The sequence below is a fragment of the Pristis pectinata genome, chromosome 16 (genome assembly GCF_009764475.1).
Source record: "Pristis pectinata isolate sPriPec2 chromosome 16, sPriPec2.1.pri, whole genome shotgun sequence".
Classification (NCBI taxonomy): Eukaryota; Metazoa; Chordata; class Chondrichthyes; order Rhinopristiformes; family Pristidae; genus Pristis; species Pristis pectinata.
Genome location: NC_067420.1, coordinates 29265498 through 29283173, shown reverse-complemented (window position 1 = coordinate 29283173; position 17676 = coordinate 29265498). Strand labels below are relative to the sequence as shown.

At 39.6% G+C, this 17676-nt stretch overlaps 1 protein-coding gene across 6 annotated transcripts in view; it reads left to right on the top strand.

Annotated features, from left to right (window-relative positions):
- The window catches only part of LOC127578729 (receptor-type tyrosine-protein phosphatase T), a 935885-nt gene that overhangs the window by 458182 nt on the left and 460027 nt on the right, over positions 1-17676 (top strand). For all 6 annotated transcript variants that reach the window (XM_052031104.1, XM_052031103.1, XM_052031108.1 and 3 more), the window contains one exon: positions 9154-9447. In XM_052031104.1, coding sequence (XP_051887064.1) covers positions 9154-9447 — 294 coding nt within the window. The remainder of the gene's footprint in view (positions 1-9153; positions 9448-17676) is intronic.

Genomic DNA, 17676 nt, shown 5'->3' with positions numbered 1-17676 from the left:
TCAACCCTCTTGACCTCAGCACCATTGATGTAGACAGGTGCATGTACACCACCCCCTTTCCTGAAGTCAATGACCAGCTCTTTTGTTTTGTTGACATTGAGGACAAGGTTGTTGTCATGACACCATTCCACTAAGCTCTCTATCTCCTTCCTGTACTCCGACTCATCGCTGTTTGAGATACAGCCTACAACAGTGGTATCAGCTGCAAACTTGTAGATGGAGTTAGAGCAGAATCTGGCCACACTGTCATGAATGTATAGGGAGTAGAGTAGAGGGCTGAGGACGCAGCCTTGTGGGGCACCAGTGTTGAGAATAATTGTGCCGGAGGTATTGCTGCCTATCCTCACTGATTGTGGTCTGTTGGTTAGAAAGTCCAGTTACAGAGGGAGGTGTTGAGTCCTAGGTCTTGGAATTTGGTGACAAGCTTACTTGGGATTATTGTATTGAAGGCTATGTTCTGGTAACTTACAGCTGAGTCATTACTTCCCCCTCATAATGAAATATGAGTGTCAATGGCGAGACTTCTAATTATTTCCCATCCCTAATTGCTATGAGAAGTTGTTAGTGAGCTGTTACCATGAACTGCTGCAGTCTGCCTGATGAGGTTAGTCCTACAATGGTGTTATAGAGTCGTACACCACATAAACAAGTCCTTTGGCCCATCCAACTGCTGTACCAATAGATACCAATCGATACCAATCCTGTTTTCCAGCATTAGGTCCACAGCCTTTATACCTCGGCTATTCAAGTGCCTGTCTAGATGTCTCTTAAATGTTGTGATTGTACCTGCCTCCATCACCTCCTTTGGCAGCACGTTCCAGATATCAACCACTCTGTGTGAAAGACTTTCTCCTCTGATCCCTTCTAAACCTCTCACCTTAAACGTATGCCCTCTTGTTTTAGACATCCACACTATGTGACAAAAAGTCTTATTATCTACCCTATCTATGCTTCTCATATCAGATAAGCCCCAGTCTCCTTCGCGCCAGAGAAAACAAAGCCAGTCTATCCAATCTTTCCTTAAAACTAAAGCAGTCCAATCCAGGCAACATCCTGGTGAATATTCTCTGCACTCTCTCCAGTGCAATCACATTCTTGCTATAGTTTGGTAACATGAACAGCTCACAATGTGCCAAGGGCGGCCTAACTGATGCTTTGTAAAGTTGTGACATGATGTCCCAGCTCTTATATTCTATGCCCCATTTGACGAAGGCAAGCATGCTATGTGCCTTCCTCACCACCTATAAATGTCTGTTGCCCCTTTCACCAAGGTCTCTCAGTCATCAACACTCCTTAGCACCCTACTATTTACAGTGTATGTCCTCCACTTATTTGACTTCCCAAAAGGCAATACCTTGCATTTGTTGGGATTAACTTCCATCTCCAACGCGTCACCCAACTCTCTTTCATCCTGTAGTCTTAGGCAATCTTCCTCGCTTTCTACAACACCACCAACTTTTATGTTGTCCATAACCTTACTAATCATACCTCCTATATTCACATCCATGTCATTGATGTATATCACAAACATGAAAGGTCCTAACATTGATCCTTGCAGTTACCACTGGCCACAAACTTCCAATCAGAAACGCAAGCTTCCACCACCACTTTCTGACTCCAATCTCCAAGCCAATTTTAGATCCAATTTGCCAGCTTATCTTGATCCCATGTGCCTTAACATTCTGGACTGACCTAATATGTGTGACGTTTACAAAGGCCTTATTGAAGTCCATGTAGACAGTATCCTGTTCTCTTCTACATTCCCAGTTATCTCTTCAAAAAACTCCGCCAAATTAGCGAGATAGAATTTCCTTGCACACATAGTTGTGCTGACCAACCCTAATCCACCTTGGGTCATGAGCTCCAAGATCTCCCCCAAGTGATGATGAGAAAATAGAAAACAAGTATTTCCTATCCAGAATGGAGTGTGACTTGGAGGGTCACTTACATGCTCCTACCTCTCTTGCCCTTCCAGGCAATTGATGGGATGGATTTGGGAGTGTGCTGTCATTGTGCTTCTGGTGGCAGTGATTAATAGTGAACACAGGGGTTGTCCCACAGGGTCTTTTTGGCCATTGGTCCAAAAGCTACAGCCAGATCCAAACATCTAGGAAGATAGGTCAAGTACATCCTGATATGCAGTTGTGGACTGTCTATGAATAGATTACCTCTATACTGTCTTGACTGGGGTTAATTTTTGCTGTGAAGCCCATGACAGAAGGGGAAGAATCTTAAACACTTGTATTTGTGATGAGTGATGCACAATGATAAAGGAGTTTGTCAGTATACACCTAAATATTACTGTCAGCAAAATAACGTATCTGTATTTTCTCTCTCTTCCACTCTGACTTGATTGGGTTAATACCTCAATTTATGTATCAATTGTGAATGTACTTTGATTTGACCCTGAAGAATAAAAAAACAAGAACGATTATTTCATGTTCAATATGTGATAATTTTAATTTTTCATTTCAGATAGTTACATTTGTTAAATATTTTTCACAATGTGTGGCCATGATTAGGGATACAAATTGGAGTGAATAACCCCTGCACTAAATGTTTATTCAAAACTTATTCCATTGCTACTATCTGGTTGGGATGCCATTGAAGTTTACCATAGGAATGAATTAGCATAGCTTGGACCTTTGGGTAGCCTTGATATTTTTGAGACTGAATGTTTGGCCTGATCCAGCAGATATAGAGAAGAATATCTGCAGTTATCATTGTCACAGTCAGTGTCAACCATAGATTAACCATAGAATATGTTTCAAGAAAAGCACTTCACGCATCACTTAGTCTTGCCCATCCAAATGCTGTGTTCGATATGGTGAAACCTGAGCAAAGTAACCTCCAACAATGATGTGAGTGACCAAGAAGTTATTCCACTCAACAGCAAGACTTAAAAGTGCAGGGCATATTCAACATCTATCATCTAGCCATCCACACTACTGTACAGTTTTAAGTCTCATTTATATACAAAAGGAATGTCAAAGAACTTAGTGTGTTTAAAAGGCTGCAGCTCCTTGGCATTCTGAAAACCATACATGAAGATAATATATCCAATGCTAATGTTCATAGGAAAATACACTGGTTCTTTGATTCTCGATAGCGTCTCAGTTATGTTAAATTAGCCATACAATGATATTAGCTATTGTATGATCCTGAAAGAATCAAGGAGAACAAACTGCAAAAACGGTAGGTTGCAAACATAGTTTAAGGGTATCTTCAGGATACACTACTGGCTGTTCCAAATGTTAGAATGATGCACTACTGAAGGAGGCAATTTGGCTCATTGTACACTTTGGAAGAGGTGTTTAATTGGATCCAATACTCTTTCCCAGATCCAGCAATTATTTCTTTCTCAAGTATATATTCGATTTCACTGCCCTTTCAGAAAATGTGTTCTTGGTCATAGCTCACTGTTTAAACAATATTTTCCCTCAGATTCTTCCACTAATTATATTTCATCCACTCCTCTGGTTACTGGTTTTTACACCACTATTATAACTTCTTTGCATGAAAATGCTTCAAAATGGTTTAAACTTCTGTTACCAAAATATCAGTACCTCAATAACGATATTGAGGAATGGAAAAGTGATGTGAATAATAATTAGACTTGTGTCATTAATTTTCAGTGAAGAGCTGCTTTGATAGGGAGGAGTTTATCAACAGCTTTAAAAGTTCCTGTCTTATTGAAATTTTGCAGATTGTCAGACTATGGAGTATTGTCCATGGGTAAATCTTGTTTATCAATTGGAAAGAACTCCATTCCTTGGGGCCTCTGCAACTTGCTGCCTGTTTATTTTAAGTTGCTTTAAACAAAGTTGCCAAGGTCCCTCTGTTGCCTCCATTTGGCAGAGTTAACAATGCCATATCTCCCTGGTATAGAGTGCATAATGCATTTCACCTTCCTTCCCAGGCTGATGCTTTCAACTCTAAACAGAATATATCTACAGTGATTTGGAATGTTTGTGACAGGTTTGTTTTACAACCAATTACTTTTCATCATAAATGACACCATTCTGGGCTGCCCCAGAGCTGTCATTTTGATCTTCCTTTGAGTTGATCTAACTAGCCATATGTAAAATAGGAGAATCATTATCAGAGCTAATCTCTTTTAAAAAAACACTATTGTTAGGTCAAGCGACATTTGAAATTATCCCCGAATTATTTGTGGAACAAAGACCAGGCAGGCATTTTGTTTCTTTTAGAAAATTTGCTAAAAACTGTAAAACTTGAGAAAAATGTTAATTTTCACAATGAAATAGGACTTTAATGTTCAGGCCAAAGGATAAAAGCAAATGGATGCTCACACTGCTGTCATTTTTACGCAACTTCTTCAAGAGACACTGGCAGCTATTCAACAGACATCTGGCATTCTCATTCTCTCTCTCTCTCTCTCTCTCTCTCTCTCTCTCTCTCTCTATCTAACACTGTACCCATTCCTCCGCACAAGTTCACTAAGTATTTCCACAGCTTATTGTTCTCCCTTGCAGCCAATCACACCTGATATATCCCCCCTCCAAGATCCCAACAGCACACCACACCACAGGTGTGTTCCAATGCAAGCTAACTTTCACCTTCATAGACAACAAAGCCAACTTTTCCAATAGAGGGAGTGATCAGTCTTTCAAATCAGACTCATTAGTACCCATTGGTGATTTCAATCCGACAAATGGCCAAATACATTTTGACAAATTGTAACTTCGTTCTTTTTCATTTGCTAAGCTATAAACAAACCCTATTTGTGGACTGGCAGGGTTTGTCAAAGATCATCCCTGTTTCTTCAATTAAAATTCCATTCTTTATATATAGAACGAAAGAGCTGTCAGTGGAAAGGATTAACTTCTCTGCACTTATGCACACTGACAATATTTCAAGCAATGGATGTGAGTTTAATATTACAATAAATTAGTTATTCTACTCTTTTTTTTACTTTTAGAAACTCATGCAATGTCTAACTGGGAGATCCAGAATTGAATAGAATATTTAAAAGCATGACTAACATCCTTAATCAATCAAATTTATGGTTCTTCCTTACTCAACATAACCTCAGTGTGAGTGGAGTCAAACCAATAAAAAACTAGCTCTCAAAATTGCAGTTACCAAATTAACCTGCACTTAAATGTATGCTTGAACTAAAACTAAATACTGCTATTCATTTCCATTTACACTTGGTGAAGCATAAGCAATTTCTTATTGCAAAACATTTTTGAAGCTCCATTGACAAAGAGCCAGGCAAAATAACTGAGCTTTGACTTCAAGGCCACATCTTATGTCTTATTCCCTACATTTCCATTCCTTGGATGATCAGTCATGGCCTCACCCCAGCCTCGACTGTTCCGATCTAAAATCTGTCGCATGCAACTCAAAATTTGCCAGCCATGTATAACATTCCAAGACTCTCAGAACATTCACACACTTCAAACAAAATATAACTTATTCTCAAAGGATAAACATAACATTGTGTAAAACACAACCACATGTAACTCAAGGAAAACTTTTTAAGGCTTTAATACAAAAGAATGCTGGTAGTCATCAATCATGCAATGACATACATTCAAACATCCACATATCAACCAAAACTCCTGCAGCCTTAAATTCCCTACAGCAGATTAAAATTGAGGAAGTGGTTCACTCTGGTGACTCCCTCCCCCGGTGCTCCTAATGTTTCAGGAGTTATTGGGGTCCTTCTGGGAGAATGAGCAGATCCATAGCAGGACATCCTGGTCCCTTGCTTATAGGGATGGTCAACAAGCATGGAAATAATGTCTCAGTCAACTACAATTAATGCACACCTGTTCTTTTGCATAAGGAGCTGTGGTCCCAATGCCTCTATCTGTGGTCTTTCATTTTTCCTCATCAGATGCGCCCCCTTTGGTGGAAGTTCTAACCATTGGGCAACAGGGTGAAGAGAAGGCCCTTTTTGTTCTCTTTTCCAATTTATCCCTTTTTCCCAGGTTGCAATATGCATCAATAATAACCTTATTATGATTTTGATCTTCTGGGTCATACAAGTCACAGGTACGATGAGTACTGTCATGGGAATGAGCGATCAATGTTCTGATCCACCATCTTGTTTCATTTCTCAAATTGGTTCTATTGAGCCCTAGACCATAATTCAGCCATCATCTACTAGCAAAGGAAGCTTGATGTTCATTAGGACCTTATTGACCTTATGCCCCACTGGATCTCGGCAGTGTGACACTAGAGTGACACCCTGGACAGCATCTTTCAGTTCCTGCACTCTCCCTTCTCCCCTTTGTAGGTTTGGTGACAATGCAGAGAACAATGATGGACTAGAGCATGTTCTCAATAGTTGCACCACCTCTAGATGGCTGTAAAGATGGACTAAGGATCCCCACTACCATCACAAATGGAAACATCTACTTTCATCTTTACTAACTTTATTCGGCTCTGGGGATTAGGATATACCTATGTCTGTCCCACTTGTCTGTCTGCATGCCGCGTAGTGACTAGAACCATAGGGGCACTTAGCTGTACCATTGGGGAAGAGATAGGTACAAAGAGTTGGGAGGGGCTTCATCCTTGGGTTTGTCCCTTTTAGACGAGCTAATCTAGGGATGCCCATTCTATTACCAAAACATTGGCACCTTAATGATGATATTGGAAAATGGAGAAGTGATGTTGACAATAATATTTGTTCAAAGAAAAGCAAATAAACAAGCACATAGAACCAGTCTCAATATTATCCATTATTGGAATCAGTTGATCAGGCAAAGCCAGCAACGTGCACTGAGTTCGAAACTCAGGATCTTTCCTCTCATATGTGGGTCCTACTTTCATGCTACTGAATTGGCCCGAGACCCCCGTTTATTGAACCTTTTTAGTTCCTTGTTCAATCTTGCTAGCGGGCTCTGTGCTCACAAATCTGTGGTGTTACTCAAGGTCATACCCATCATTATGAACCCAAATCTGCTTTCTTACAAATTGCTCAGGTACCTTCTTCAAAGTCTGAATTCTGAGATGCACACAGGCAATCCCAAGGTTATGATGGGGTTTTGTTCCTGAGAACTGTCCATAACTCAAACTGTTTGTAAGTTGGAAATGAACAAAATCAGTGTGTGAGGTCACAGAAACAGCTTTGATGGGAGAGTGAGCAGGCGTGGGAAGAGCAGCCGCCAGCCAGCCCAGCTCTGCATAGCTCGACACAGCCCCCGATTGTTGCGACTCGAGTGCAGGGGGGATATGGGGGAGAGAAGGCTCGCGGAAATGCCCTATTCCCACCCAGCAGAAGATGCCTGCAACCCCACAGCAGATAGCAAGTCCATCCCCATCCATCCCATCAGTTTTCCAAATGCTCGATTGTATGTATGTGCTGTCCATAAATTGGGGGTCCATAACCTGGGAGCACATGTACCTCCTTCCTAATCCATATCTTATCGTGTTTAATTAATTTGTAATTTAGCCCCTGTCCAACAAAAGCTTGGGTTTTTATTGATTGTGACAGTCTCACCTGTCTCCACTGTCCTCCTTTGACAGTCAGAGACTTTTTCCCAGGGCAACAATGGTTAACACAAGGGGAAATAATTTTAAGGTGATTGGAGGAAGGTGTAAGGGGGATGTCAGGGGTAAGTTTTTTACACAGAGAGTGGTGGGTGTGTGGAATGCACTGCCGGCAGAGGTTTGGGTGAAGATACTGTACATTAGGGACATTTAAGAGACTCTTAGATAGACACATGAATGATAGAAAAATAGGGGGCTATGTGGGAGGGAAGGGTTAGAGAGATCTTACAGCAGGATAAAATGTCAGCACAACATCATGGGCCAAAGGGCCTGTACTGTGCTGCTGTGTTCTATGTTCAATGGAAAGATACTTTCCTTCCATTTGTTCGAAGCTATCGTCTATGGTTCCTTTGTTTGTTCATCCATCTATGTGTATTAGTCTCACTCTTCATACTTTGTTGTGCTGTCTCCTACTACATCTTTTGTTACTGTACCTGATTAGAGAAAACAAGTTGGGAGTAATATTCATTCACAGCCTAAAAGATCATGTACAAGTTGTTTAGCTGAATTCCTAAATTAAAGACTCCCATGCCACACCTCCCCTTAACTCTTCAATACTCTGAGGAGAGCAGTCATAGATGACTTTATTCATTCATATTTTTTGAAGTGCCCACTTTCTTTGCCTAGGTTATTGACTCTGGTACTTAACAGGGCAGCACAGTGATGTGTTCTGAAGGGTTAGGGTCAGCCTCACAGCTCCAGTGTGGTTTGCACATTCACTCTGTCACCATGTGAGTTTGCCCCAGGTGCTCCAGTTTCCTCCCACATCTCAAAGATGTGCTGCCTGTTAATTGGCTTCTCTAAATTCTCCTTAGTGGAAACAGCTGGTGGGAAAATCAGCGGGGTGCTTTTGGGCATATGAGAGAGGATAGATTACACGGAAGTAAGTGGGGGAATGTGATTGGTGAGCTGACAAATGCTTGATGGACCAAATGGTCTTCTGTGCTGCATGGAAATATAAGAAATAATGAATGAGAAATTGCATGTTAAGTCATTTTTTGTGTGGCTTTGCCAGCAAAATGTTACAAGGAATTACCTACTGTTCAATGTTTGGCATCAAGACTACAGAACATTATGTAACTTGAAATGATGCCAGTTACCAGTTAGTTTTTTTTTATTCTGAGTTTTCATACTGGCTTATAAACCAATGGCACTATTCATTTTTTCGGGCATGTGGATGGCCATATCTAGAATGCCCAGCTGCATTGTTCTTGGAGCAAGGCTAACAGGGATGCAGGCTCTTAACTCTTCTCACCAATAGATTGTTCTTTTCTATTTCCAACAATTTAAGGACATCACATCAAACAGCTGAGTTTGTTCTATTGAACTAATACTGATTCTGAGAACTATCTTGTGGTTATTTGCAAATTTAATACTGACATAATGTAAAAACTCAAAAAGTGAGTGACTTAACCAAATGTTGCTTCTTATATTAAGCCATCGTTTCAATATGGCAATGGCTGTTTGGTTTTGCGGAGTAATTCCACCCTCGTAGTCTTGTTTGCAAATTATTTCTTAAAATTTATCTGGACTTCTTTGCCTCATAGAATGAATGAGTCTCAGACCTTACATTTTGAATTCGAGTTTATCAGTGATCGTGCTTGTTGCTTTTGTTTCACATTATAGAACCACCCACACCTATCGCTCCACCTGAGCTTTTGGCAGTTGGTGCAACTTACCTGTGGATCAAACCTAATGCAAATTCGATCATTGGAGATGGCCCCATCATCCTAAAGGAAGTAGAGTACCGCACAACAGCAGGAAATTGGGCAGAGACGCATATCGTGGACTCACAGACCTACAAACTATGGCACCTTGACCCAGATGTGGAATATGAAATCAGAGTTCTGCTCACAAGACCTGGAGATGGAGGGACAGGACCACCAGGTCCTCCTCTGACAACTCGGACCAAATGTGCAGGTAAACCAATGATGGTATCAAAATTCCACTTTGGAGCAGATAAAAGGTTCACATCAAATTACGAAAACACGTCTGAAAATTGTGATAAAATAACAATGAATGGAGAAAGCATTTTATCAGTGGCAGCACTACCCCATTATTTTATGATCATGTATGAGTGATATCTTTGATTATCAACTTGTAAATATAATTTTATTCGAGTAGACAGCTCAGGTGTGCTTTACCGGAAGAAGTAATGATTTACAGGAATAGTCAAACATGAGCATCCTTTTACAGATTTGATGACTGTGGCTGAATTCAACTGAACCACAGACAGACATGCAGAAACGGAGTTTTTGTTTTATCGTAGCTAATGCAGCTTGTAACACTCAGCAGGAAGAGTCAGCAGATTAATTACATATTTATCAAGTAAGACTGGCAAAAAAGAGTACATTTTCCATAACCCACACACAGCTGTTAAATAGTAGATGTATTTCTTAAGAATTTGAAATGGTTTTTGGTATTTTTTTTCTCTTTTCTTTTAATGATTTTTAAGGTGAGGGAAGGTAAGGCTGTGGTATTGAAGTCTTCCATTTCAAATGCCAACAGCGAGAATTTTCTAATCGCATTGTAAATCTTCCAACCAGAAGAATAGGACACTTGCAATTTTGTAAAGAGATAAAATAGCCTTGATATGATTCTGGGGGCTAAGGAGATTGAGAGCAGTAGACTGTTGTTGAATCTTGCATTTTCAAAAAGAGGTCAGTAATCTTCTGACATCTTCTCCCCAGAAATTCACAGACTAACAGAGGAAAGCAGTGTTTCTTAGACTCTGCCTCTTTGCCAATGTGAAAAATAGCAGGAATATGCAGGACAACAAAAACCTTTCCTTCTTGAGTTGGAGTATTGAAATGTGAGGTTGGGGGGAGAGGATCGGGGGCAATTGTGGGTTTGATTTTCTTCAGTTTTCTGCTGCTATAATGCTGATATTTAGTGAAATAATGGAAGAGGATACAGTCTCCAGCATTGGAATATAATGGGCAGATTGAAAGTAGAACACCTTCTACTGGAGCCTAACCCATTGTGTCAATGTGATATTTTTCTATTTCCCACAACAGACACCCTGGATTCTCTGTAAGAGTGATTGCTGGTGCAATGTGCAATTTATTTTTACATAGTCTTGTCATCATTATCAATAAGACTTAAATGGTCAAGATTAATTTTGCCTGGGGATGCTTGCAGCCAAAAGATAAAGGAAACTTTCATCCCATCAATCTGAGCCAGAGGTGAAAGGGTGAAAGGATAGTGTTAAATCTAATTCCTTGAAAGGATTGTAGTGATTACGTTAACCTGTTTGTAGGAAGACCTCTTGTCAACAGATAAGTGTGTGGGATAACAAATGCCCCAAAATAGAACCTATAATAATTGTTTATTATTAATAATTCTCAGCTCCCACCTTTCTTCTCTTTATGCTATAGTTCCACTTTTGTGAATCTGCTGTTAAAGTTAATTGACTGTGCTTTAATTTTTAGGTACCAACCATCAGTACTTATGAGTATACATTCTTTAATGTGTTAATCTTATATGACTGTTTGGTGAAGGGGATGTTTCTTGTTTATCACTGTGATTTTCCCTGCACACTTTTATTTGAATCTCAGAGCACTCTGTGGATGTCAGAGCTTAGGATACATTGTACTGAAAAAAAGTGTTCTATTACTCTTAAATGTTGTATCATCAGTCTTCCGCACTGATGTACTTTAGTAAGTGATGAGATTAGGTTCCAAGCTAAGGTCACAGATGAACAATGCCTAAATTCTCTTTCAAAATCATAGTTTCAATTCTATAAAACAGAATAAATGTGACGTTGTCCTAAATGTGTACATTTATTTTTGAAAGTCTATTCTAAAGTAAACAAATATAAGACAAGAAATTTACGTGAGTAACCTCAACTGTTGTACTTCCAAGCATTTCTACTGTAAATGATGCTATTCTCGCACATCTCATGTATCTGAAGCAAACAAAAACATTACAGAAATAAGCCCAAATGTCAGAATTTTTTTTAACATTAACACAACTTCGATAAGGTAAACAGAATTATTCGCTCTCCTCCTTCTTACAATTTTATGCATATTTTCTCAATACTTGCCGTGAAATCCCCATATGACCTAGAGGGTGCTCTGGAAAGACATTGATTCAGTCAGACAATGACCATTTTGATCATTCCCGAGCCAATTAACATTTAGCTGCAAAAGCATTATTTATTATTGGGATTGAATTTATACAGTCTGATGTTCTTCTCCAAGGCCAGGCTGAGGAGTCACAACAGATTGCAGATGCTGTAATCTGGGGCAAAAATCAAAGTGCTGGAGGAACTCTGTGGGTCAGCCAGCATCTGCGGAGTCAAAGGGATGGTCAATGTTTCAGATTGATGCAGGGTCTCGACCCAAAATGCCGATCATCCCTTTGCCTCCACAGATGCTTCCTGACCTGTTGAGTTTCTCCAGCAGTTTGTTTCTTGCTCCAAGCTGAGGAGTTCTGACCTGGGTTTGTCAGGTCTATGACTGGTGAAGGGAGCAAGTGGCTTTGGCACCCAAGGTGTGGGAGCCAGGGTGTCATTTTGGAATAGTCTGTTCAGCACCATGCAGATTCAGGGAGGCTGCCTTCATCATCAGTGACCCAGGCAAACTCTCAACAGCATTGGAGGATCAGGCTGTTCAGGAGCAGTGACACAGGCTCAATGATTTTGAGTGGAGCATCAGGAATTTTTGGAGGATCATCACACAAATTGGAAGCAGCATTGTAGGAGGGGTGGTCAAAGAGGTTGCATCATGGTTGAAGCAGCAGGATAACAAATGAGAAGCACTGGCATCGAGATGTGTGTGCTTGTGTGTTGGGATATGTTAGATGCAGCAGCAAACGGGGATGTCACGTGAGGTCACAGCTTGGAAGCTTTGGGGTGGCTGGGAAGTGAGGAATATTATTGATGGGGTAGGGATGGTTGCTGTTCACTGCAGGAGTTGGGAGAAGAGGTGCAAGGATCTAGTTTCATTTTTCCCTTAGTTGTGGGTCTTCCAATTCCACATTATGGGGTTAAAACAATGCCCTAAGAATGCCCAGTGACAAATGCCCTCAGAGCAAGTCACTCTTCAAAGTTCCAAGAAGAGCAGAGAAAATAGGTTTATGATCAAATTTTTCGTATTTTCTTGTTTCCTTATTTGGTAACTTAAGTGCATGCTGCATATGATACCAACACTTATTCTAATTTCCTGAAGAAGATTGTGAAGCTAGGCAAAATTATTTGCAAACTAGCACAATAAGATTTTTGCACACTGATTCCTGTATTAAAATGGGTGGAACTTGTCAGGCCCACTATGCAGAGGTCACCATTACTGCAACATTGCAGCCCTAGCCACTGGAAAGTGAGTTAGCACGTAAACAACTCTCCCCATGACCACCATAGAGCAGTGGCAGAAAAGCCTACCATGGAGGTGAGGGAAAACACAGGGGAAAGAGAACATGATACCTGCCAATGAGTCCACCCCCCAATCCCCTCTCTCCGTCTCCCCATTGAACTGACCTCATAGTCTTCAGTGTTGAAGGTGATCCTAAGCCACAGTAAGCTATGGGCCCATCAAGTGGCCAGTGATCTTGGCATTGGTTTTTTTACATAATCCTTTTATTAATGAAGAAAGCTTCAATGAATTATTTAACATAATTCTGGCCATTGTAAAAATGAAGCTGGGAGATTATGTTTGCATGACATCAGTGTGACTAGTGACCTTTCAATGGGTATCTCATTCCTAAACCCACATGACTTTTTTGTAAGTGAACAGTAGAGATTCTGGGGAAACCTACAATCTTTAATTTCTGCCAGCAGTGGATAAAGCATGGGCTATATAACTTGTGACTTCATTAGTTCTGTGTATAATGCTGGGCAAATGTCAGCCCCTCCGAGGTGATTCACATATGGAAGCCCTGGGGCTAGTTGAAGCGGAGATGATCACCCAGTTTGCACCGAACTACTTTTGTGAGACTTGTTTTAAAAAAACATAGGCAAATGGATCCAATTTCCAAGCGTTTATGTCTTATTATTTACCCTCCTTTGCCTCTGCTTCCATCGCTCAATTTAATGTATAGAAAGAAATGGTCACATATTTGGTCAGAACGCAATATTCTGACCAATGAAATGCCACAACCCTATTTATTTCTCAGGCATCTTTAAGCCAGGAAAAGCATTACTATCAGGACACACAGTGCGATTCAGTGCAATACTTTGGTGGATAAAGTCACTCAGAGTAATTTAAGGTTAAATTATCCCAGTAAGGATCAAGAACAAATATTACCATCGAAGGATGCTCTACACAGTTTATATTTGTACATGTTTTCATAAATATCTTCTTTATTTTCAATAGCCACAGTTAAAATAGAGCACTTATTAGATCTCTGCAACCTAAAATAATGAAATCTAACATGTATCGCATCTCACTTTATAATGGTATCAGGAGATTTAGACAGTGCCTGGTTTAATGAGGAAAATACTTCTGAGATTTTCTGGGTGTTAACCAGTGTCATTAGAATTACTTTATCTAGTTCTCTTAATGCTTACAAAGCTAAATATTATTTTTTTTTAATATTACTGCTTGTCCTTTTAATGAGCACAGGAAGACAACATCCTGTAGGCATGCAGTTCATTGATTTGTCTTTTGTAAATGCTTTATTGTGTTTTTCAGAAGATAAAATATCAAGAACAATAGTCTTTATATTCTGGGAATATCACTTTGGAGTCCTGAGTGATGTATACTTTGGCTGCAGAAGCTTTAGAGGATTGATATATTCATCATTCTCCTGGATTTGTTGCATTCGTTTAGAACTGGATTTATTGTGAAATAGATGTCACAAGTCTTGTTGCACAACATCATACTTTACTGAAAACAGAAAGTGTTGGAAATATACAGCATGTCAGGCAGTATCTGCATAGAGAGTTAGTATTTCATTTGACTGACTTTCCATTATTCTTAACTAAAGGTTCATAATATTCCGATTGTTTTCATTTAGCATAGCCAGATTTTCTTTAACCCAGTTTTAGAGTGTCTTAATCTTAATTGGTAGGAGTGACAGCTGTTTATACTCATACCATGGCAATTCCAAGGAACTTACATTAGACTGGATTTTTTAAAAATTCTGACAAAGAATATATGGTAAGTGCTAAACTATGCTGTTAATAGAGTTGACCCAGTTATTTCAACATATTGTGAACATTGCAGTCTTTCTATCTTAATTTACAGTAACTATTTTTTGGTATTATTCCACCAATTTTTTCATTGTGGATTTTTTATATTTGTTACTCAGTAATTTTAAAATTCTGAGGTTTGCAGGATTTAATTCTGCAATATAGTTGAGTGCAACAAAGGAATGCAACATCAGTTGTTCACAGTTAAATCCTTGCTCTTTGAAACTGAACTGATTTGTAAAATCAAAATTTTTTGTAATTTTATGCCGCAAGAGTCTGAATTCCTCAAAGTTTGCTCCCTGTTCTGTTAACGTGCAAAGGAAAGGTGTGGTTGCTGCAACCTTGGAATAGAACAGTTGCTCTCCACTCTACTTAATGCCCTATTGGCATTAGAAATGAAGGCAAAAGACTTCCTTTCTTCCAGAAAAACTTGTAAGTCTGTGGCCAGCTTACAGAAAATTTATGGATATGGGACTGGTGCCTGCTTTACCAGATAAGGAATGGTGCTCTTGTTCCTTATCCAATTCTCCATAAGCCTAAAACCATCAGGATGTTCCAGGTTCACTGTTGGTGCAAATATTCTGAAATAATTTGACTGAAAATAACAGATTGCATCAGTTATTACATTCTGAATACCAGGCCTGCTCTTGCACGCAATGTTATTTATGAGACCTGCATCTGCCGACGCTGCTTGAGTTGCAGAGATCCACAGCTCTCCCTGTAAACAATTTGATTATCAGCTGATGATTAGCACAAGCATTTGAGCTGAGATAGACATGACTGCTGCTCTGAGACTAATCTTTGAAGGACAGTACCTTGCCTGATACGCAGAGAAATCAACTCAGTAGCCATCTTCAGTTTGAAGCTACCTTTCACCAGCCTAAGCTACTTGTTGTTTATGTAAAATGCAGCAATTGATCACTGCACGTCCATAGTTTAAATTTTACATTAAACTTGTATTGTTTAAGAGCAGTTTCCTAACAAAGATTATGTGTAAAACTTGATTCCATAGCACCAATTAAAATGCAATTCTTTTTTGACATTGCCAATGTTGAGCTCAGTGTTTCTGTTGGCACACTTTCTTAACCTTGTGCAGCAGAGTATATGTTACGCAACTGGCGTACCCCCTGACCCATGCCATTTAAAGGGATTATAAACTACCTGAAGATAGTAGCTGATCGACTTCAATGGGCTATTGCTACGATTCCACAAGGGTTAGGATATTTTGCAGTTCCTCAAAGTAACTAAAATCTGCAAGAAGTGGTATGCCAAGTGCTGAAGGTCTTTGCCTTGACTTCAAGCTTACTCACATACCAGCTGCTCCCAGACGTGACTGTATCAGTAGGCACTGCCCTTGGAAGAGGACATGAGCAGAGGACCTGGATAACAGAACACAATGATCAAGGGGATAAATACCCTCAGCAGGAGGCTATATCCACCCTGTGTCTTCAGAGAGGAAGTTTTTTTTCCTTAATCTCAGTGACAAATGATGTCTAAGATCTCTCTACTTCAGTAAGTGCATGCCTACTGCAATAAACCACCTTCTTCAATCACAGCTCCAACCTAGGGACTGTGTGAGGGTGGTGTTGCAACACATTGCCCTTGGAACAGCTCTTCCTCCTCATTCATAAAGCTAAGTGCAAGGGGTTATTACTGCTTTTGAAGTAACTTCATTAAAGATGAATATTGAGAAAAGTAAAATAAACCAATTGATTTCTGTCAAAAAGTTGTTACTAAAAATCATTTGGGCAGGCTCCTTATTTTAAGCAGCAAATCAAAAAATAGTCAGCATGTTTCATTAATGGACCATGCAAATTATCATGATAATATTTTACAAAACTCTAATATTTCCATTTCTTGTGGATGTGCTAACAGGAATCAGAATGCTGATTATATACAGCTCTTCTGTAGCCAGTGTTTGAACTGTTATTGAACATTTACACACTTCTGCATATGCAAGCAAGGACAAAGAAGATTTAATTGATTTTAAGTGGCATTTTGTCTTTTAAGACCTAGTTATTGCAACAACTGAGTTCATCATGTGTAACAGAATGACAATACCCACTGGGGAATGTAGGGTGCACAGTTAAGCAAGTCAATGTTTTTAAGAACTCTCCCATTATTTACTGAAGTGTTAAAATCCTTGCAATCTCTAGTTAACAATGGCAAGATTTTTTAGTTTAGTCTTTTAGTCTTTCAGAAACACATCTGGCCCTTTATTAGCTTTATGTATCCATCATAACTGATACTTTCATTATTCTGATATTCATGTCCAGTCTGTTGGTAAACATTACTCTTTATTCCCAGTGCAAAGTTAGTATTATGAGCACCTCTCCTGGGGTATAGAAAGAGAATAAGGATGAGGAATCAGGCTGAGTCAGAGACCTGTTACAATGATGAACTGTTCACACCCCAGGGTCGCCTGAAATATACTGGACCATACTTTGGTGCATTCCCAGCATCTAGTCAGAATAGGCAAGGGTCTCATGCCTGCTTCAGACCCTGTTTGGGAAATTGAATATTACAGAGTATTGTTGATCTGAGAAGCTCCAGATTCCACAGCAGCAACTCTGCCATCACCAAAGGCCATTTTCCAAAAACAAATAAGTTTTAAAAAAGTTTCCTCTGGAGCTAAGAGATGTAAGGATTCTTACCTACTCAACAGAATCCCTTTCAAAGCAGATTCTTCTGTTCACATGATCCCTGCTTCATCCTCCTTTGACTTAGGTTGAAATGGGCAAGTTGTCTATGGAGGCTGGCAGGGGCTGGCAATTACTCTAAATGCTATTAATGAAATCCTGTTTCAAGTTGGCCTTGGGCCTTACTGTTCAAGTGTGCACTACTTGTGAACCGCTGGTCATGTCTACTAAGGCAAGCCATGAGCAATTGTACTTTAGGTTAAAAGCAAAATCTGTTCTTGTCTAAAAGGACTCCTCCAGTGAGTGTTAACACATTTTTGACTTAAAACCCAACTGGATATTAATTGATAGGCTCATTTTTTTCCATTATATGGTAATATT